Source organism: Mchenga conophoros, linkage group LG23 (genome assembly GCF_057382185.1).
Source record: "Mchenga conophoros isolate Kocher_MC1m ecotype Shallow Benthic linkage group LG23, M_conophoros_male_GT1.1, whole genome shotgun sequence".
Classification (NCBI taxonomy): domain Eukaryota; kingdom Metazoa; phylum Chordata; class Actinopteri; order Cichliformes; family Cichlidae; genus Mchenga; species Mchenga conophoros.
The window spans coordinates 28,529,949-28,552,863 of record NC_140547.1 but is presented as its reverse complement, the minus strand read 5'-3'; the positions used below and the strand labels follow the sequence as shown (position 1 = coordinate 28,552,863).

Sequence of the window (22,915 nt, the reverse complement as noted above, 5' to 3'; positions counted from 1 at the left end):
TCTTTTTTATCAAAGAAGGCAAAGAACATCCAGTCACATGACAATACAACTACTAACTTCATGCTCATTACCCATGCATGGTTCAGTTGAAATAAACTCCAGAAAACTGATATCTATTCACCTTTTTGTTATAATTTACGTAAAGTATTACATCTTACATTGTAATACTGTATACAGACAACTTGTGTGATGCATTCATCTAGTTTTTAATCATATATACATTCATAATTAAAATAATACTCACAGCAAAGGCAACATTTCTTTCTTTAAATGTCTTTAAATATATAAGAAATGATCTTGCAACTGATTTTGAAGTTATGTTACTTCAGGAAATACCAAAAGCAGCAGCGCTAGTGTTTAAAAACAAAAACAAAAGTTCGAGTTGAGGTTTTCTGAGGAGAAGATGTAGGTTTCTCTTCCAAACATGGACAAAGTTAAATAGAAATATAAATTTAATTGGTTTCGTTGATATGTTACTGGGAACCAAAAGGTTTGCAGCTATGACTGGAAACCCCACCTCAGCGTTCCTGTTGTTAGCAGAAATCTAAAGCAAAGCTATAAAGTTTAGCTGAGATATTTAAGATTTAATGAATGATCAGGAAACTCAATGCCCCTGAAATGACCTTGTGATCTCTAACTGCTCATCAGATTATTAGAAACAAAAGTAAACTTCATAAATGACTGGCCTGGAGCCAAAGAACGCTTTTGACTCTGATGTCCCGCACTAAACAAATATGTGCATTTTCTGTGTACTGGAGTGTGCAGTGAGCAGGAAAGGTTGTCTTAATGGCTGGCCGATGCAGGTTGTTGGATGTGACGTTTATGATTCTTTGTAGCCACTTGGCTATGCATGGTGCAGGGTGAGGTGGAGATGAGGTTGTTAAAGTACAAGGGGAGGGATTTTGTAAAATACTAGGAGGACAAGGAAAACATTTAAAATCTCAGAAATGAATGTGAGGATTACACAACTTAGTGTCCATAAAGTAGCAGGTGCCCCTAAACAAATCATCTCTAACTTCTTCTCAGAAAGTTAAAAACTTTGGAGAGTATTCACAGGCAAGATACTGAACCTTGGGGAAAAAAAACCCTGAGACAGTTTTTTTTCCCCACTTTTAACATAACAAAGAAACTTACAAGAAAACTGAATAAAAATGCAGACAGCCTTGATTTTAGATTAGAAATACTTTATTTCGGTACACACATTCATAAAGATATTCTTAATCTATCCATGCTTTGTGGTGTTTTTAGAGCTATAGCATCTCTAACAAACACTTAAGATAACATTAAGTAGTGATGAAACACACACTGCCTTCATGTCTGTCTCATGTTGGCTCAGTAGTATGTCTCCTTCTCCAACCAGCCTAAAAACCAAAGGAGACACGATTAGGGACATCATTTTTGTGAAATTTCACCTCACATTTTTTTTAATTCTTTATGTTGTCCAAATGACAAAGATTTTTGATATAACTCTGTTGATTATGCATTTGTAATTAAATATGTAAAAGGCTTTAACATGGACAGTTTCACACAGCTGTATCAGAGCCAGCCCTGCATACAGGTTCTGCTTAGATTCAAGCATCGTGACTGACTTTAACTAGTGGAGTTTAGAGTTTACTTTGGTTTCTTAAGATATTCAACCATTTAAAACTTTTGGACTTTTAGTACCTTTTTCTTTGCTGATGCTTGTAGTCTCAAGGTTAGTTTAAATGTTAACCAATGTAAATACATTTGGTGGAAGGGCTAAAAGGATTGATATTTGATCATGATTTTTAGTTTTTAGTTTTAAACAAATTATTAATTAAAATTATTAATAATAATGGCATTGAAAACAGGATTTATATTAATATGTGTCTAAAAAAAGCTAATGGATTTTTATATATATGAGATGCTCTCGCTTAAATAGATGGGGCCAAATGGAACTTAATAACTTATTAACCTATTTCTAGTCAGAGAAATTCCAAAGAATTTATGTGCAAGTAATTTTTTTAAAAATGGGTGAAAAAAGAAAGGGCTTTCATGAAGGAAAAAAAAATATGGATAAAAATGTGTCCAAAGTGTTTGGTCATTCCTGAATAAAACTCTTACCTCCTGGGTGGTGTCTGAGGATATATTTTCTGATTTCATCATAAAAGAAGAGAAGGAAGCCGTGCGGTAATCCACAGAACCACCATAATGGCCTAAGGTTTGGATGGACAGACAGAGACTGAATTACAACTACTACACTGACATTATTTCTTTGACGCTGCTGAAGTGACTGAGGACATCAGGTGAGGAGTCCAAGGACAAAGGGAAACTTGAGTGCCAGAAGATTATGGGGGAGGTCTGGACTGGCATGAATGGTTTAAGGTAAACAAAGAGCAGTGAAGTCAAATGTAGCGTGGAGTTGGTCAATGAACTAAATCTAACAGGTCTGACTAACAGGTCACAGAACTGCACAGATGTCTGTCACCTTTAGACATTTTCTGATGACTGCAGTAGTGGGAGGTATCAGAGAAGGTGGTGAGAGTACAGGACTGTGGTGGACAACTTTTGTACTTGGCATAACCATCTGCTGTTTAATGTGGAAAAGACTAAGGAACTGGTTGATGATAGGAGGAGGACATGAACATCAGCGACCCCTACTTACATCCGTGGGGTCTGTGTGGAGGACTTAAAACACAAAAGGCTTCTATTAGGGAGGGGAAAGCTATCTTCTTTTTCAGAGAAAACATCTGCCAGAAGATGAGCAGGATGAATTATGAGTCTGTGTTGGCCAGAGCCATACTCTATGATGCGATGCAGGGGCAGCAGATAACAGACTCAACTGATCCTGTCGATGTTATGGTGAATGTTGAAAACGACAGGAATTGGCTTGGGAACGTGAATGCCCGTACATAAATGAAGATGGCAAAGGAAACAGCCACAAACACCACAGAGAAAAGGACAATTGTGCATTAGGAATTAGTCATTATAATTGCTGAATTTAAAAAAAAATGCCTAGAAAGGGTATCTCTAAGCGTTCACACTATTGCCTAATGGAAAATCATAGTATTAGCTTATCTGCTTTACTCACTTCATAGGGTACATTTTCAGGGCAATGTCCATGCCTGGGCAGTATGACAGGAACACAGCAAGAGCCAGCTCCTCAAACATCCCAAAGATAAGGACATTGTTCCTGTACAAAAGAAAAATGTCAGTCAATATCAATAAAACTGAAACTATTTTTTTAATATTTGATTTGAGTGCTCTTTTTCTGTTCTGGAACTTGGTATATCCTTTGTTGTACTACATATATATTTAACATTGGCTCATTTTCTTTAATAAATAAAATATTAAGTTTCATGTATATCCATTCCAGCTTTTAGGTAAGCTTTCAGCCTGATTTGTGGAATAATACAATTTGAAATTGTTTGCGGAGCTTGTTCTTCAAATGGTTCGAGTTTTATACTTGTTCTAGGCTGTATGGATGCTGATGTCAGTCAGAAATGCTAAACAGAAGCCCCTGGTACTCCACCACCAGCCATATGTCCATTCAGTGACACACCGGCCAAGGAACAAGCTCTGGAAATGGACAACTCTGTTCTGAGACATATGAAGCTGGAAACACTGGCAACCATAGTCACTTGTCTTCCAGGGAGGGAAATTTAAATCTGCTGGCTAACTTAAATTCTGTAAAATTATAATTCACGTCGGCAGTAATGACACCCAGTTATGTCAATCAGAGGTCACTAAAATTAATATGAAGTCGATGTGCAACCACGCCAAAACAACGTTAGTAGTTTTCTCTGGTCCCCTCCTGAATTGGACCAGGAGTCACACGTTTAGCTGAATGTTCTTAAATTGCTGACTGTCTGAGTGGTGTCCAAAAAACCCAATGTGGGCTTTATAGATAACTGGGAAACTTTCTGAAAGAAACAAAGTCTTGTTAGGAGAGACAGCATCCATCCCACTTTGGATGGACCAGGTCTCATTTCTTAAAATCTGGCCAAATTTATTAAACATCCCAAAACGTGACTATCCAGAGTTTGGACCAGGAAGCAAAGTTGCGGTCTACACAGGCCAAGGGGAGAGTGTCGCAGCAATTTCCGGCTCATTAATCAACCAAAGAACCAGACAGATTTTTAATCATTTGAAAGCCTGATTCTTAACCGTGTCCACCCCAGCTGAAAAACTAAAAAAAAAGAAAAAAGAAAAACAGTCTTATTTGTTATCATCTATCGTCCACCTGGGCCTTATTCAGAGTTTCTGTCTGATTTCTCCGACTTTTTATCCAATTTAGTGCTCAGCTCAGATAAAATCATTATTGTGGGTGATTTTAACATCCATGTAGATGCTAGAAATGCCTCATCATGGTGTTTAATCTGTTAGACTCAACTGACTTATTTCAAAATGTAGAAGAACGCACCCACCACTTCAATTACACTGTAGATTTTGTTCTGACAAAGCGCACAGAAACTGAACATTTAACAGTGTGTCCTGAAAACCCTCTCTTGCCTGATCATTTCCTAATAATATTCAAATTTAGAATAATGGATTACACAGCGGTAGGGAGTAGATTTGATCACAGTAGATGTGAAATGGTATCTCAAAAATTTGGAAGATCATGATTTAGCCTGGAAAAGTAATCTGCTGCTTTATTTTTAAAAAAGCCCACCGTGAAGATAGAACATCTTAATAATCATCACTGACTGAAGAAAATAAGAACAACCATAGTTTTCCCTTCAACACTGTAGCCAGGCTGACAAAAAGACAGAGCTCTGTTGAACCAACCATTCTTTTAACATTAGGCAGCAATAACTTCATGAATTTCAGGAAAGCCAAAACTAGGGAGCTAGGAATACAATAAACAGAAAAGGAACACGAGGGCTGGCACGACAACAGGCAGAGAAAAAAACAGGGCTAAAATACACAGAGTAATAATGAGGGAATGAGACACAGGAGGGAAACAGAGCTGGGAGTAATCAAATACACACAAGACAGGGAGGAAGCAAAACTATTGTGGCCAACCTTTACATGGAGGAAGTGGGAAGGAAGGCTCTTGGCTCTTTTAAAGGGAGTGTACCCAGCCACTGGTACAGATATGTGGACGATACCTGGGTCAAAATCAAAACCCAAGAAGTGGAATCCTTCACTGCTCTTTTTAACGTTCACCAGGGAAGACACAAAGGATGACTGTTTGCCATTCCAGGACTGTGCTGCGCACATTGAAGGGAATGGAAAACAGAAGTTTACTGAAAGCCCACACACACAGACCAGAGCATCCTATTTGACTCCCATCACCCTCTGGAACACAAACCTGGAGTAATCAGGACCCTACACCACCAGGCAGAAAATCTTCCCTCTAAGCCTGAAGGAAAAAAGAGGGAATGCACACATGTAAAGGAAGCTCTGAAACATGTGGTAATCCTAATGGGGCTTTCATCAAGTCAGCAAAGATGCACAGAAAAGAAGGTCAGACACCAGCTAGGGAGGATCAGAAAGACAGACGTAACAACATTATCCTCCCCTATGTAGCCGGTGCATCAGAAAAACTCAGGAGAGTTTTCTCCAAGCACGACATCCCAGTTTACTTCAGACCCAGCAACACACTCAGACAGAAACTGGTTCATCCCAAAGACAAACTCCTAAACACAAACTTAGCGACATAGTGTGTGCCGAACAGTGTAGCGAGGAATGCCCAGACCTCTACATTGGAGAGACGAAACAGCCACTTCACAAGCGCATGGCACAACATAGAAGAGCCGCCTCCACAGGACAAGACTTGGCTGTCCATCAGGATCTAAAGGACAAAGGTCACTCTTTAGAGGATGCCAATGTCATATTTTGGACAGAGAAGACAGTTTGAAAGAGGAGTGAAAGAAACCATCTATGTCCGCTGTGAATGACCATCTTTGAACAGAGGCGGTGGTTTACACCAACTGTCTGCCATCTGTAATCCAGTTATGAGATCCCAGATGCCTTAACGTCCACTCACATCCTGGGCCTTTTGACCACAGGAAATTGCATGATAGGGTGGGACTAGGTTTCACAGTGGGCTCACCCTTGCCTGATTGTGACCCACACCCGTTTTCACACCTTGGCTCCTGTGATTAGGTAGAGGATCATTAGGGGGTCCATGTCCCTCTCGGTGGGTTACTCCCACAGAGCTTAAATCTAGGACTCGTCACCATTTGAGCCTAGAACTGATGAAGCTTCTCGGATGAGAGGTGAAACGTCTTCAAGCAACTTAAAGAAGTCCAGATGCTTTTCTTTCCAAGCTCCTTAGACCAAAACTGAACACAATGAGCACTAGAAGATGGACTTTCAAAATAAAACAGGAAACATGAGACATTCACAAAGAAGCGGACTTGACCCTGAGACAGGGAGACATGACTGACTGAGGAGACACAGGAGATGCACAAACATAGAGACAATGGTACCTGACATGAAACGAAGAACACAGGGAAGGCGCAGAGTAAACACAGGCACAGAGACTATACACAAGCTATAATAAACACTGACACCCAAAACCACGAATAACACTAAATCAAAGAATATTACTTAAACTTGAAATACAAACACTGGGTGAAGGTTACAAGTGATCTTCTTATCTCTGTGCTTGTCCTGCTAGACAAGAGAGTTTAATCCTGTTGACCATAACATTTTATTACAGCAATTAGAGCGTGCTGTAGGCATTAAATATGCTGTGCTTCCCTAAATTCAGCGGGTCTCATACTTTTGACATAATTCCCCACGTGGCAGGAAGAAATATTTTCACGCCCCATCTAAACATCTAAACTAGCTGAGCCTTTATTTAGATAATAAACTAATTCACAATGAATCATTCAGTAATTAGTTTTAAACTGCTTTCATTTTAAACAACTATTTGTAACTTTTGTCAGTAGACTGCTTCATTAGTCTGCACCACTTCTTCAAAAAAGCAACAGGTTAAACAGAATGTGAATATAGAAAAATAAAGTTCAGTCTTATAAAAAAAAGAAATCCAGAAACTTGTGAACAGAGATAAAAACACGTTCAAAATAGAATGACTCCTGTCTCAGAGTGATGCTGAAAAACTTGTTTGTGGATTTACTACTTCCAGGCTGGACTACTGTAATTCATTATTATCAGGATGTCTGAAACTTTCAGTTGATCCAAAATGCAGCAGAAGAGTACCAACAGAGACTAGAAAGAGAGAGCATATTTCTTACATATTTTTTGTCTTCATTGGCTCCCTGTTAAATCCAGAATGAAATATTAAAACCTTTTCTTCAAATACAAGGTCTTGATCAATCAGTGCCCATCTTATCCTAAAGACCTTACACTACCATATCACGCCATTAAAACTCTTTGCTCTCACGCTGCGTGAGAGAGTATTTAAAAGTAGAACGGCAGACAGAGCCTTCAGCTTTCTGTCATGGTCCAGCAGCCCTCATCGCTCGACCTGCCCGTTGTGTCTGAGTGTGTGTTTTTGCTGCTACTCCCCTCACATCTCTCTCTCCCTGTTGTGTGTGCTTTTGTGTGGGACTTTTGCATCCCTGGAGGTTTTGGTGCTGAGTATTGTTCAGCGCTGAAGTGTTCACTCACTGGAGTCAGCCACACCTGCTGCTCATCTGTTGCTGCCATCTGCAGCTGATTACCGTCATCGGCAGCATCCCTACTTAACAGTGTATTGAACTCGTCAGTATGGCAGTGGATTGCTTAATGAAAACCTTGTTTGCTGGTGGATTGCCTAGCCATCACCAGTGTGTTTTGTCTTCACTATGAATCTGGAGCTGAGTTGTTTTCATGGGAGTGGAGCCAGTGTTTTGGAATTGGAGTTGCTGTTTCACGATTCCCACCATGGACACAAGCACTGTTTGGGATTTGGGAGAAATCGCCATGGGAACCACAGTGCTGGGACTTGCGCATTTTTTAACCCTGTAAATAAACTCACTGTCTTTTCTTGGAGGAATTCTGCATTTGGGTCTCATTACCTCAAACCTGATGCTTTCAGACCCCTCTTCCTTGGAACCAGCTCATGAAATAGGGCTAAGCTACCCATGATGCATTGTTATTTTTCATCTTTGGCTCTCTTCCACAGCATGTCTTTGTCCTTGCTTTCTCCCCTCAACCTAACTGGTATTTCCCCCCTGAGCCTGGTTCTGCAGGAGGTTTCTTCCTGTTAAAAGGGAGTTTTTCCTTCCCCCTCTTGCCAAAGTGCTTGCTTGTAGGGGGCCATATGATTTGGGTGTTTTTCTTTGTTTTATTGTAGGGTCTTTACCTTATGATATAAAGCGCCTTGATGCAAATGTTTTTGTGATTTGGCACTTAATACAATTGAATTGTAAAGTTCTATCACACCCATTGGAGCTCTTTCGGATCTTGATGTATACGTACTTCATTCCTTGCTGCAAAATAGAGTTCCTCCTTGTTTTACAGATGAGCAGATCAGCCACCTGGACAATCACAATACTGGAGAAGAAGGCTGTGTGGCAGGTGAACTCCAAGATCTTTCTGCTCTCATATGTCTGGTGTATAAAAAAAGAGATGAAAAGATTGGAATGTTTTTGATTTTGAGCACTGAAACTTCAGTGGACTGTAACGTAAAGTTTGATCATTTTCACAGTCCAAAGTACAGCTAGTAACACAAGTCAGACTGACCCACTCCTGCCCATAGCTGTCTTCTAGGTCATTTAGAAATCTGTTATCCCAGAAGATTCTAAGTCCCATGAGATCCAAGGGCAAAAATCCATTTTCAGCCAGGACGACAAAATATGTGAAGAAGCCAGCTGAGGCCTGTATCATGCCTACCATGAAGAAAACAACAGAAAACGTCAATGGATTCTTATCAGAGAAAGTTTGAACTTTTTATTTTACAACTGTGGCAGTTTCTTCATAAATAAACATGAACAAATATGACACGTCAATGTCATTCTATGCAAAGCCAAGGTAAATAGATATAATGGACAGAGAATTCAAAGATTATGACACAGAACCAAACCACAGAAGGAAATATTTGGGAATACTTTACAAATGTGATATTGAAATTGATCACAAAATGTTACTTTAAAAAAAACAACAATTATTGTTAATTGAATTTGGACCTATTAAGTTTCTTCAATCTTCATTCTTAAACATCTTCCTTTTTGAACATTTTTCAAATGAGAAACTTTTTACAAACTTTGTATTGTTACTTTTGCGACAATTGTGACCAGAGAATGGTACAAGAATGCACACACAAGAAGGCCCTGAGTAAATGTGGTTATCCCAACTGAATATTTCTCAAAGCTGGGAAGGCACCAAAGGAAAGCTCCAGTTGATCCAGGAGAGAAGGACAACCGCAGTCGAAGCCAAAACCCGTACTGATCCCATACGTGTCAGGAGTATCGGAACAGTTGAGACGCATTTTTTTCTAAACACTGTGTCTTTGCAGCTTTTAAACCCCAAAACACGCTGCGCCAAAAATTGGTCCACCCCAAGGATCAGGTCCCCTGACACAAACAGAGTAACATAGTGTACACTGTTAAGTGCCAAGAGGATAGCCAGGATTTACACATCGGGGAAACCAAACCACCTCTGATGAAGCGGATGGCACAAGAGTGAAGAGCTACCATCTTACAATGCTGTGATTGCAGCCATTACCCAACTCTCTGTGAATGGTACTCATGGCCATTGATCAGTGGTTGTTGATGAATAATCAATAATAATGACAATTTGCATATTAATGATCATGAAACTGACCTCACTGTCCAGTTTTCATTTAATGTTGCTAGTTTTATAAGTATGCAAATGTACCATTTTATAACGTTGGAGACTTCTTCCATCTCAGTCAGTTGAGACAGAAGAAGACACTTGGATGAGTGATGAAACATTTCTCCTACTGAAAACGGGACGTCCTGATTAACAGAATCAACTTTTGGGGATTTCTTTACCTGTATGATGGAGCATGCATCAAGACATAATACAGCAAATAGGAACAGAATAATTAAAGGTTTAAAAGTATAAATAATGTGTTACCAATCTGTCCATAAGCCATACTGATGAGTCTCTCGTTCACCAGCCTGTCTGATGCATTTCTGGGCTGTCTCTTCATGATGTCACTCTCAGCTTGTTCATAAGCCAAAGAAATTGCAGGGACCTGTGACACCACAAGTAAACAAAATCAACCCATAACTGCATTATCTACCATTTGAACCTCTACATAGAGCAGGATGAAGAGCCAAACAGCTCACCAAATCAGTTCCCAGATCAATACAGAGGATGGTGACGGTTCCCAGGGGCAGAGGGATGTTGGCGATCACAAAGAGGAGGAAGGGTGACATCTCAGGGATTTTACTGGTCAGAGTGTAGGCGATGGACTTCTTCAAGTTGTCAAAGATCAGACGGCCTGAACAAAGTAATTTAGCAGATTCAGTGATGCTTTGTATTTTATATAATTCGACATTTTTCCCAAGGTCTTACCTTCTTCCACTCCAGTTAAAATGGAGGCAAAGTTATCGTCCAGCAGTATCATGTCAGCAGCCTGTTTAGAGACATCAGATCCAGCGATGCCCATGGCGACACCGATGTCAGCTTTCTTCAGAGCTGGAGAGTCGTTCACACCATCACCTGTCACGGCCACAATGGCTCCCTGTACAAGGAATAAAGTGTTTTTTACAAGTCACAAATAAAACACTTGTCAAACTGTGTCTGTGAGAATCCCCCCGATGCTCACCTGTCTCTGGCATCCTTCCACAATGATCAGTTTCTGTTGAGGGGAGGTCCTGGCAAATACAATTTCAGTGTGGTTCCTCAACACATCGTCAATCTCCTCTAGGGTCATGTCTTTAAGCTCCCCACCATGGATGACACAGGCCTTAGCATCCCTGTAGATTAGATTACAACAGTGTAAGTATAACAGCAGTTGTTATCCAACGTCCTGTGTCTGAGCACAGGGCATGATGAAGACAAGATGAAAACATTGGTATAGAACAAAGACTGAATTAACCCTGGCAAAAAAAGAAAAAAAAGATGGTATGTTAAGCAAAAAGCAACATTAGAAAATATTCGACTTCAGAAAATGTTGGATTCCCGCTGCATATGAATCACATTTCCCCCCACACAACAGAAGTGTTATTACACTTGTATTATAAAGAATTAAAGTTTCAGAGAAAATACAGTATTTTCACATAAAAGGCATTTTTGCTTTACAGATTACATGACCTCTGTTTATGAACAGCGGCTACTTATCCTCAAAGTTAGCTAAATAAATCTTGATAAGAGAACTAACCTAGGGTTGACCTCTGAAACTGGAACATTCAAACGGGCAGCAATGTCTTCAACAGTCTCATTGCCTTCTGAGATGATACCCACACCTCTAGCAATAGCCTTGGCTGTAATTGGATGGTCACCTGTGATCATGATGACCTGCAAGGATTGAGGAGATAAAATGTTTAAAGTTTATGTGCAGAATTTGTTTTATAAACTATATCCAAAAAAATCAAAATTTGAGATGTTCTTTCAAACAGTTATCATACCTTGATTCCAGCACTCCTGCATTTACCAACAGCATCGGGCACAGCAGCACGAGGAGGGTCAATCATGGCCATGAGGCCAGTAAAGCACAGGTTCTCAGTGGGGAAGTTCACATCATCAGTGTCAAAAGCAAAGCCTTCTTTGAACTGTTCATCAGGCAAGTGATAGTGGCAGAAACCTATAAGGCACAAATAAAATGCGATTGAGATTCAATTGTCTGTTCAGAATCAATCAGAATCTGTATCTGTTATGGTCTGGGAGGAAAGCTGCCTCGTTTCTCTCTGTACTGTACTCAACATGGTTGAAATGAAAATAAACTGTACCCAAAACTCTCTCTCCAAGACCTCCCAACTCAAGATAGGCGCTATTGAAGGCATCTTTTAGTTCGTCGTCCAGAGGCTGCTCTTTGCCGTCAAGCATGATGGTGGCGCAGCGATCCAAAATCCTCTCTGGAGCTCCTTTCATCACCAGCAGATGCTTGGTTTCTCTGGGGGTTGTGTTCTTATGAATAGAGAGCTGTGGGACAGCAGAAAGGTTGGATTTAAATGCAGGTCTTATCTATACTATCAGTGGTTTATGTAATGCAAAATGACTATGTTGAGGGCTGTGATCAGCTGTGAGACGGGCGCTGCTCTTGTGGTGACCTGCAGCAGGTGTTTATTGGCATTTATTGGCATTTTCTTTCTCTTTTTGTTTTTAACTTTGTTTTAACTCTGTTCTTAACCGTGGTTTTAACTTTTTGCCGACATGGAGATCTTCTACACCTTAGTTTTATTGTTGTTGGCGATATTCACCTGGAGTCATTCACTCTCACTGACAATCACTTATACACGCGAGGAACTACTTGGATTACGGTGGTCCTGTTTGTCTATGTACGACTCTTCTAATGCTCGGACAGATGTGCTTCTTGGTGAGGATTTATTTCCCCGGTCAAAGACTAATTTTGGAAAGCCCCGCCGCTTGAGAAAACGCGGAAAGAAAGGCGGCGTGCGTCAGCGTGTAAGAAAACTTCGGAGGAAGAATCGTGTTCCTCTGCCTTCTATGATTCTGGCCAATGTCCAATCTCTTAGGAACAAAATGGATGAATTACAAGGGAATGTGCTTCATCTACGGGAATACAGGGAGGCTTGTCTGATGGCGCTTACCGAGACATGGCTGACCGATATGGACAGTGACACTTCACTGCGAATCAGCGGCTTTGGGACCCCTGTCAGATTGGATCGGAACTGTGGAGTAACACGCAAATCTCACGGAGGAGGGGTTTGTTTATATATCAACCAGGGCTGGTGTAATAATTTTACTGTGCGGGAGCGGTTGTGTCTTCCTGACATCGAGCTCCTTTCAGTATCTGTCAGGCCTTTTTACTTACCGAGGGAGTTCCCTCAAATTTTTGTCACTGTTGTTTACATTCATCCTAAGGCTGACGTTAAAGTTGCTGCTGATGCCATTTTTAAAGTGGTACACAATCTGCAGACTCTCTCACCGGATGCTCCTAATTTTATTCTCGGTGATTTTAACAATTGTAATCTTAAGAAATCACTGAACAATTTCTTTCAATATGTCACTTGTCCTACAAGGCATAACAAAACGCTGGATTTGTGTTATGGACCAATTAAGGGGGCATACAAGTCTGTGGCCGGACCTGCGCTAGGTTCTTCGGATCACAATGTTATTCACCTCCTCCCTGCTTACAGATCTGTGATTAGGAGGGAGAAGGCCTGTGTGAAGTGGACTAATGTCTGGACAAAAGACAGTTGTGTTGCCCTTCAGGGGTGTTTTGATTGCACTGACTGGTCCGTGTTTCAAGAGAGCACTTCTGATTTGGATGAACTCACTGATGTGGTGTGTAGCTACATCTCTTTTTGCAAAGACTCTGTGGTTCCAGTCAGAGAATTTAAGACTTTCCCTAATAACAAACCGTGGCTCTCTAAAGATATTAAGGATCTGATTCTTAAAAGGAAAATTGCTTTTAACGAGGGAGACGTTCCCACTGTGAGAATATTGAGGAAGGAGGTGAGGGCTGCAATAAAGATCGCCAAGATGAGGTATAGAAATAAGATTGAGGCAGAACTCAGCAGTAACAACCTCAAAAGAGCTTGGCTTGGTATGAAAACAATGGCAGGGCTACAGACGAAAGGTAAAAGCAGCATTACCTTAGAGGGGTTTACCTCTGACAAACATCTGGCAGACAGTCTTAACAGTTTTTACCTTCGTTTTGAGAACTATGATTGTTCTAGGCAGACCAGCACACTGAGGGAAAAGACCATCACTCCCCCATCTATTTGTATTGATGAGACAGGGGTAGCTAATCTTTTTAGACATACCAAAAGCAAGAGTCCTGGACCTGACAACATCTGTGGACAGGTACTGAGAACTTGTGCTGATCAGCTGAGTGGGATTTTTCACTATATCTTCTCACTTTCTTTAGAGCTACAGTCTGTACCTAAAATTTGGAAACATGCGATCATTGTTCCTGTTGCTAAGGGCAGTTCTCCTAAGGCACTGAATGATTTTAGGCCTGTGGCTCTGACTTCTTTAGTGATGAAGACATTTGAGAAGATAATTAAGAAGGAGATTTTAATGCATGTTGAACACCATCTTGACCCCTTCCAGTTTGCCTATAGAGCAGGGAGAGGTGTGGAGGATGCTGCTGTCACACTCCTGCATCTCTTGTATAAGCATCTTGAGGCCCCCCACACCCATGCAAGATTATTATTTGCTGACTTTTCATCTGCATTTAATACAATTCAACCCCTCTTACTTGCTGACAGGCTTTACAATCATTTCAAGCTTGACACTAGTCTGGTCGGCTGGGTGACAGACTTTCTGACTAATAGGTCACAATGTGTGAGGGTAAATCATGTCTTTTCTGATGTGCTCTCCTCCTCTACTGGATCACCCCAGGGTTGTTGCCTCTCCCCTTCTGTTCATTCTGTACACAAATGAGTGTCGCAGCAATTTCACAAACAGACACATCCTGAAGTTTGCTGACGACACAGTGATCGTCAGTCTTCTAGTGGGGGACGAGTCAGGCCATGGACAGGTTGTAGATGATTTTGTGAATTGGTGTGATGAGTCCTTCCTTTCACTTAACGTGTCAAAAACTAAAGACATGATTATTGATTTTAGGAAGTCCTCTTATAGCTCATCACCCACTATCATTAAAACTGCCGATATTGGGATCGTTGAGAGTTATAAATATCTAGGTGTGGTACTTGACCATAAACTGTGTTTTGAATCTCATGCTGATGCCACTACTAAAAAAGTTCAACAAAGACTGTTCTTTTTAAGGAAAATGAGATCTTTTAACGTCTCATCTGAGATGTTGTCTTTGTTTTATAGACGTTTTATCGAATCTGTGATGTCTTTTTGTATCGCTGCCTGGTTTGGTAACCTGACGGTGAAGAATAAGAATCGGTTGGGACTTCTGGTAAAAACTGCTAGCAAAATTTCAGGGCGCTGGCAAGATGGACTTTTGGCCATTTACAATAGAAATGTGCTTAGAAAGGCTCATTCTATTATTAATTGTGTGAACCATCCACTTCACAGTGAGTTTGAGTTGTTGCCTTCCGGCCGCCGTTTTAGAGTACCTCCGAGGAGGACTAAAAGACTCCAGGTCTCTTTTATCCCTACTGTGTCTTGTCTCCTTAATGGCAAATAATTGTCCTTGAATTTTCTATCATTATTATTGTTATTTTTGTTTTATAGTATTGTTCTGTTTGTTCTTATCCTCCTGCTGCTAAACTAATTTCCCCTTGTGGGACAATAAAGAAATTGAATTGAATTGAATTGAATTGAATTGTTCTACACTCTTGTGCCCATAACTGTTTATCAAAGATGGGCACAGCTTCCAGGTCTCAGGTGGACTCTTAGGTGGAGTCACACATATAAACTAACATACAATCTTTATATACAATATCATTTTAAATTTTAATACATTGTGTGGATTGTTTACCTGGTATTTGTTTGTGGAATTAAAGGGAATCTCAGCAATTTTGGGGTATTTTTCTCTCATTTCACTAACAGATCCACAGCACAGCTCGATACACTTCAGCAAAGCAGCTTCTGAGGCATCACCAGCAATATTTCTCTGCGGGTTTTAGCAAAACAAGAAACAGATTATATCGATCATGGATCAAGTCCCTTTTTTAATAACAATATATTGCAAATAAAAATGAATGAGCAATAAATAACAATATAATAGCTCGAATATTTGTTGGTTAATAAACAAATAAATTTACAACATTGACAAAAAGAAACCTGTAACCACACATATTATACAAATACTATTTGCAATAAATTACCCACCCTGTCACATTTAGTGGACTCACAGTGCAAGAAATACGTATGTCATATATGGTAGATCCAACAATCTCACTGGCCACCTCTTGCTATGGCTCAAGCTGTATATTTAAAACAGTTGCATATGCTATGCTATAGATTCTGCAAAGATTTACTGCAGATGTGTAATTTATGCATTAGAATTTGATAATTAGAGGAGTTTTAAAGATGAAAGTTTCTCACCTTCAGAATGGGAACATCGTTTTGGCCAGCCAGGAAGACGGCACGGTTGCAGAGTCCGGCGATTCTAGACAGAGCAGTCCAGGTGGGGGAGCTCTTTTGAAAAGCGACACCGCTCTGGTTCTCAGTGGTGTCGGCCTCATGGATCTGGTTGTCAAACCACATGTGAGCCACGGTCATTCTGTTCTGGGTCAGGGTGCCGGTCTTGTCAGAGCAAATGGTGGAGGTGGAGCCCAGAGTCTCGACAGCCTCTAGGTTCTTCACCAGGCAGTTCTTCTTGGCCATACGCTTAGCAGTCAGAGTCAGACACACCTACAGACAAAACGTAAGTTTTCAAAACTGTAAACTATGACAACAATAAATTGAAAGGTATTTAAAGAGAGTGTCATTAGACACCAAAACTCACAGTGACAGTAGCCAAGAGACCTTCTGGGACATTGGCAACAATGATACCAATGAGGAAGATAACACCATCTAGCCAGCTGTATCCGAGGATGACGGAGAGGATGAAGAAAGTAAGACCCAGGAAGACGGCCACTCCAGTGATGATGTGGATAAAATGCTCGATCTCAATGGCAATGGGAGTTTTTCCAGCTTCAAGACTGGAAGTAAGGGTGGCGATACGGCCCATGATAGTATTATCTCCAGTGTTGATGACGATTCCTCTGGCTGTGCCTGAACGGACAATTGAAATCCATTGATAATGGAACATGCTTGTGGGCAATATAATAAATATTATACATAAATTTCTCTATCAACCACAAGCTGTTCATACTCTACCTTCAACACAGTTAGTGGAGAAGAAAGCAATGTTCCTGGTTTCCAGTGGGTTTTCATGGGAGAAATCTGGAGAACGAGTCTGGGGCTCTGATTCACCAGTCAGGGAGGAGTTGTCCACCTGAGAGATTAAAAAGAAAGTAATACAGGTAAAACAAACACATGAATACTATTTAATAAATATGAATTTGACTTAAGGAATAAATGGGAACTGGTATGATGTTTGAATGAATCACAAAAATGCTACTCAGAATGAAGACCACCACATGCATCAATATACTTAGCAACTTAACATCCATGCATAAAAATGTTTCAGCTGAGCAATCAGCTTGCATGCACAAGATTAGCTAATCTAAATGGACTGAGGGCTGAGCTCGACTCTGTCGCCGGCCATAACTAAACTATGTCTAAAACTAACTAAACATCACAGCATGTCTTCTTCTCATTTAAATAAATAAATAAATAATAGTAGATATCAAACACATGCTCTACAAAAATGTTTGGTGGCATAAAGAGTATTTGTGATACAGACCTTGCAGCCGTGAGCAGAGATGATTCTCAGATCAGCAGGGATCCGGTCTCCTCCTTTCACCTCCACTAAATCTCCAAGCACCACCTCCTCAGTGTTGATGCTTTTCTTCTCTCCGTCACGGATAACCAGGGCTTGCTATGAAATCAAAGATTTTAGGAATTTTTGATTAACTCAGTTTGATTTTAATCCCAGCGGCAAAGTTTCAGATGATAAAATGTATCATCAGTGCAGAACTTTTCCCTTAAGACTGTGCAAAAAATACTGCAGTTTCTTAATTCATATAAGCTGTAAATATGTTGAATTTACATTAGTTTTCCTTTCAGTGTCTCACCTGTGGGACCATGTTCTTAAAGGAATCCATAATCCTGGAGCTCTTGGCCTCTTGGTAGTAGGAGAAGCAAGCCGTGATCATGACCACAGCAGAAAGCACAACCCCTAGGTACAACTACATAAAGATAGAAGAGAGAGTTAGGTGGTACAGCAAACAGTGGTACAGATTGTTTATCTTCATGCATGCTCAATCATCCAGTGAAGGTAGTCCCAAAAAGTTGATTCTTTTCAACTGAAAAGGTTGCATCCAGATGAACAGGATCAACTTTTTGGGATGCACATTATTTAGTAGATAACAATTCAGATGAAGACTTGCTTACATTATCATTTCCAGGGTTCTCCTCTGAGGCAACCTGGATAGCGTAAGCCAAGAAGCAGAGGAATGCACCAATCCACAGCAGCATGCAGAAACCACCAAACAGCTGGAAACCAGAGGAAAAACATTCAGGCTTTGCTTGTTGTACTCACTTTTTTGCATTTCTAATATCTGAATTCAAACACAGATTTGTGGTTTGACTCTCACCTGTTTGCAGAACTTGACCCACTCGGGTGTTGTGGGAGGAGGTGTGAGGGCGTTGGGGCCATCTCGGGCCAGGATCTCTTTTGCTTTGGATGAAGAAAGACCCTAAAAACAGTGTCTCGGTTACTCCAAGCTCAAAAGACCTGTCTGTACAAGTGGAGTACACTACAATTCTTTCTTTACAGGTCCTATGACCCGTTTAATTGTGTGTTTTGTGGGTCGTTGAGGAGTGTTTTTATTTTATTTATTTTTGTCATGTCCATCTAATGTCAGAAAAAGAAGTCAGACTTGACTTTTTCGCAATAGTTTCACAGTGTTTCTTGGATAATACACCTCCAATAATGGCATTACTTCACAAATAGCCTAGTAAGTTGACAAAGCATTGAATGCAAGAAAAATACACTGACTGCCAAATCTTCCCTCCCCTCTCTCCTTATCACACATTTGGAGTGCTCACCCTTGTCAGGTCAGTTCCATATTTTCTGTGAAGTTCATCAAAGCTTAATTTGTGGTCATCCTAAGGTGAAACAAAGACAGAAAGAGACAGAGAGATGCATTTTTAAAAACAAGTCAAAATCCCAGTGATTGTGAAGCTGCAGCTATAATCTCCTTTGAGAAAAATCTTTTGTAAACTTCCCCGTGTCCTCCAGAGGGACACAGAGAGCATAAAAAAGACTAAAAACTGAGCATTGTGGCTACGTTTTGGTCCATGGAGGAAATTTAAGATTAGCTAAAGCAAACAGTCAAGTAAGACTAGAATCTGTCTGTGAATGGAAACAATGTTGCTGCTAATAACCACTCTTTTAATATCTGACTGATGTTTCCTCCCAAGAGTTTTGCTCATTTTTTTGACATTGCAGTTGAATTTCCCAGCAGGGGCGTCCATCCTCACAAACTTGTAGCTGAACTTTAATCAACATAAATTCTAATGAAAGAAATTAACATTGATTTCATGACGTTGATCATGCACATTTGTAATTAGCCCCAAAAAATTATTTCAGCAATTTCATTAGTGTCAAAGAACAACTTATTGTAGTCTTAATACAGAATACAAGACACAACAGGAACAATATTCTCTATCTGCATTTTGACTTGCAGCATGTCATATCTTATATATAAAAAAACATATATATATACATACATATACATACATACATGTGTGTGTGTGTGTGTGTGTATTATATATATATATATATATATATATATATATATAATATTCTGTAACTCTGTAACTTCTGTCGGTGCTGTGCTTTTTTGGAAATCGAATTTCCCAGAGGAACCCACCCGAGGGATTAATAAAGTTCTATCTAATCTAATCTAATCTAATATATATCTGACCAAAGTACCTCAAGGCTGTATGGTGACCCTTTGCTAAATTCTGTGTACACAACTTTGAAACCATCCGTACCTCCAACACTATTGTTACAATTGCAGATGACATGACTGCCATCTGACTTTTAACTGTAAGCAACAAAAACACATACAGGCAGGATGTTCACAATCTGACATCATGGCATGTGAGCAACATCTTGTCTCGAACTTCATGCCAGGTGGTCAGCATCACAAGGCACCTTTATTGTGATGACAACACCTCAGCAGTCGTGGGTAAAGCAACTTTTCTCTATATTTCTAAAGGAGATTAAGATAATATTGTTGATGCACTTGCACTGTTGTTTAAGGAAGTTGGTCCAGTACTTATGTCATTATATGTGAAATTAGTATAAATGTAATTTTGGTATGCTTGTAAAATTACAATAAAGGTCTTTAACCTACAAGTTCACTTTGACTTTAAAAAATTAAAGTTTCAATCGTCTGCTGCTCTGAGTAGGTTGAATACAAAATGATGCATTTCATTAATATTTACTTGTTCAATGAGAAGTCTTCAGCTTGGATGAAGTGTGATCAGTCACATTTATAAGCAGTTTTTACAGTGACATGAGAAAATGGGTGTGGTTGCATGGTTCACCCAATAAGCCATTTTTCTTACCAAATGTGCTATAGATAATGTGAACATGCCATACACTACTGTTGCTACTATTGCAGCTCGAGAACACTTCTCCACTGATTTTGATGTTCCTACTCAAAAAAACCCACATTTTCATCATGTGTATATAGAACTGAGATGTCCTGTAGCACATCTTTGAGCTCAAGTTAAGATATAGGACAGTGATCATTAATATGCAACCAAGACGTGGCTTTAATCACCTAATAACAATCTGCTGGGTGGCATTGTGCAGGAGGGTCATTGGCTGGATTCAAGAAACTAGAACATCAATCATGTATGTACGCCAATCATTCATCACAATCCTTGTCAAGCTTGTCAATGTCAAGGTCATACAATCTTAACCTTGAGCATTATCTGGGTTAAGAACCACTATATTACTGTGTGTAAGTTTAAGTCAGTTCTGACTAATACTGGAGGAGGAATATTATTCTCGTGAACAGAACAGATGGATGGCAGAGAGCTTCCCATGGACTAAGCTCACCGGGCCTTCTGATGGACGAGCTTAAAATTATTCTCAAAATTATTTAACAGAATATCATCTTCTGTCAAAATAGCATCTTTTCTAAAGTTGTTTTAGAAGCATACAAGAATCACCAGCAAAATATTTTAATCCTCTATTTGCTTTCTATTTGGTTACGAACTGACCTGGCCAAGGTCACTATCCCTCAAAACCCTGCAGGCACCATGTTATTGTTATGAAATAATTTGTCATCCCTTTGTTTGCCTTGTGATGCTTCCCCAGTGATGCAATTTCATCAGTGACCTTGAGAAGCGACCAAGACACCGGTTCAGAGCAAGAAAAGGCTGACAGCGGTGAAAACTAGCTGTTCTGCTGGTTGTCGGATATATCTACATGTGAATTCAAACCCACCTAAAACTTTATTAAAGTGATTTTATAAATATGGACAGTTGAATGATATAGGTTTACTGTATGTGGATACAAGATTAGATATCATTTAATAAAATAAAAAATAATATATAAATACAACCAGCTCCTTCACTCAGCATTTAAACCTTCTTTAGATAGCAAAACTTAAAAGTTCATTTATAACTGCCAACATCTTAACAACTTAACATGGGATGGTACACAACAATGTTTATGAAGTACAGCTTGGGCAGCCAGAGCTCATGCTCTAGCTGTAACATGGACTGATTAACGTTGTCCTTAAGTCCATTTCATGAAAGTCATTCCATTCAATGCCTCTTTCTTTCTTAATTAAGATGAATATTTGCACGTTACAAACTCTTTATAGCGTTTGCAGAAGTTGTGTTTGTGTGCTTGAGTGTTACCTGACAGATAATCACAGAGTGGCTGCACAAAAGAGGAGTACTCACCAGATCAACTTCTTTTTTCAGGTCCTCCGTATCCTTGGATTTGTGACCCTTCTTGGTTGTTTTGTCGTCATTTTCTGAGGTGTTCGCCAGTTTGTAGTCATCATTCATTCGCTGGAATGAACAAAGTGGGACAAAATGAAGTTCTAAATAACATTCAAAACATGTGAGAAGATTTCCCTGAAGCGTCGTCTTCTATTTGTTCAGAAAGCTGCAGAAAACCACCTTAATTAATTATTATTTGTAATTATTGGTAATAATTAATAGATAATATATTGTTGATTGGCATGCTGTTAATCATTAGAACAGTGAATTCAAATTCGCATACATAATTTTAAAATAAGGTTTCAGATAGTTTTTAAAGCTGGAAGGTTTTGACATAAGAATGTGATATTAAGGTCCAATGAAAATATAAAAGCTTAACTGAAAACTCATAACCAAAAACTGAAATGAATTTAAAGCTAAAAAAATGTAAAAAAAAAATTTAAATTAAATTAAAGAGCCCAGACTTAGTCCAAATGAAGTCTAAACTCCAGGTTAAAAAATGTGACAACACTTACTTTCGATCCCATGGTCGCAGTGCAGTCTCTATCCTTCAGTCTGCCCAGAGCAGAGACTATTGGTTACTCATTTTAGCCTACCTTTATACCTGGATAGGAGGAGCTTAGGGGAATGGTGGTTAGAGGACAAGGGATGAGCACAGTTGGGGAGGTCAGTGGTATAGGGAGGCAAGCTTCCATGATCTAAGTGAACTCCTCCCACACCTGAGTTTTTGGTTCAGCCACTATCACTCATGCTTGTCAAGTACTAGGTAGGTCTTCCGCTTGATGGCTTTGTTCACCTCTAGTATCCACTATTTTGTCTGAGGGATCCCACCACTACAGTCTCAGGAAGAGAGGTGCAAAATATAGACCATTAAGACTCAGTAGCCCTCCTTCTCTCTCAGAATGCATCCTCACTATACATTTCAGCACATCAAGCCTGAATGTTGTTTGATTTTCACTTCATGAGTAGAGTGGATAGGCTCCATCCCCACTCTGAAAGTGGATGGATGGAGGGATTGAAGGATGGATGGTCTTATCAGGTCTCATCTAGTAATAAAATGCATGATCTGACTAGAGACATTTCAAATTTCTGTATTCTTGTACAAATCCACAATACAAAAAGACTTGCTGGTTCAGCCAGAATTTCATCACAGATCGATGGTGCAACCAAAGGAAATTTGTAACCCTGATGACCCTTATGAAACCAACCCGTGATCTTCCTGCTTAGGAAGAAATGACTGTCCTTGATAGCTGGCTGGGACACTATGAGTTGTTGGATATGTTTGTTGTAAATTCATGACTGTATGCAATCACTGGATTTTGCAAGATGAGGAAGGAAATAGTAAAACGGAGGGGGGGGGGTGAAACATGAAAAATCTCCAGTAGTATTATTAAAGAAG

The 22,915-nt window shown here is 39.8% G+C and overlaps 1 protein-coding gene across 1 annotated transcript; it reads right to left on the bottom strand.

Annotated features, from left to right (window-relative positions):
* Positions 1–1,182: 1,182 nt before the first annotated feature.
* On the bottom strand, positions 1,183–22,155 carry LOC146547423 (sodium/potassium-transporting ATPase subunit alpha-1-like). Its single transcript, XM_085263694.1, has 23 exons — positions 22,032–22,155; positions 21,475–21,585; positions 18,592–18,651; positions 18,138–18,239; positions 17,935–18,036; positions 17,616–17,729; positions 17,285–17,419; positions 16,756–16,873; positions 16,382–16,650; positions 15,979–16,287; positions 15,410–15,544; positions 11,778–11,970; positions 11,457–11,632; positions 11,210–11,346; positions 10,655–10,805; positions 10,402–10,570; positions 10,173–10,327; positions 9,958–10,078; positions 8,602–8,747; positions 8,338–8,468; positions 3,053–3,154; positions 2,086–2,177; positions 1,183–1,361 (listed from the first exon to the last, which is right to left on the bottom strand). Exons 1-23 carry the CDS (start codon positions 22,041–22,043, stop codon positions 1,333–1,335), a joined length of 3,069 nt encoding a protein of 1,022 aa, XP_085119820.1. The 5' UTR covers positions 22,044–22,155; the 3' UTR covers positions 1,183–1,332.
* Between the last annotated feature and the right edge of the window lie 760 nt (positions 22,156–22,915).

What these genes read in the sequence shown, in the direction of transcription:
- LOC146547423 (XM_085263694.1), bottom strand. An exon ending in GGGTCAAGTTCTGCAAACAG is followed by an intron (nt 18,037 to 18,137) that starts GTGAGAGTCAAA and finishes TCTGGTTTCCAG; the next exon opens with CTGTTTGGTGGTTTCTGCAT. An exon ending in TATGGCTTATGGACAGATTG is followed by an intron (nt 8,748 to 9,957) that starts GTAACACATTAT and finishes TCTTCATGGTAG; the next exon opens with GCATGATACAGGCCTCAGCT.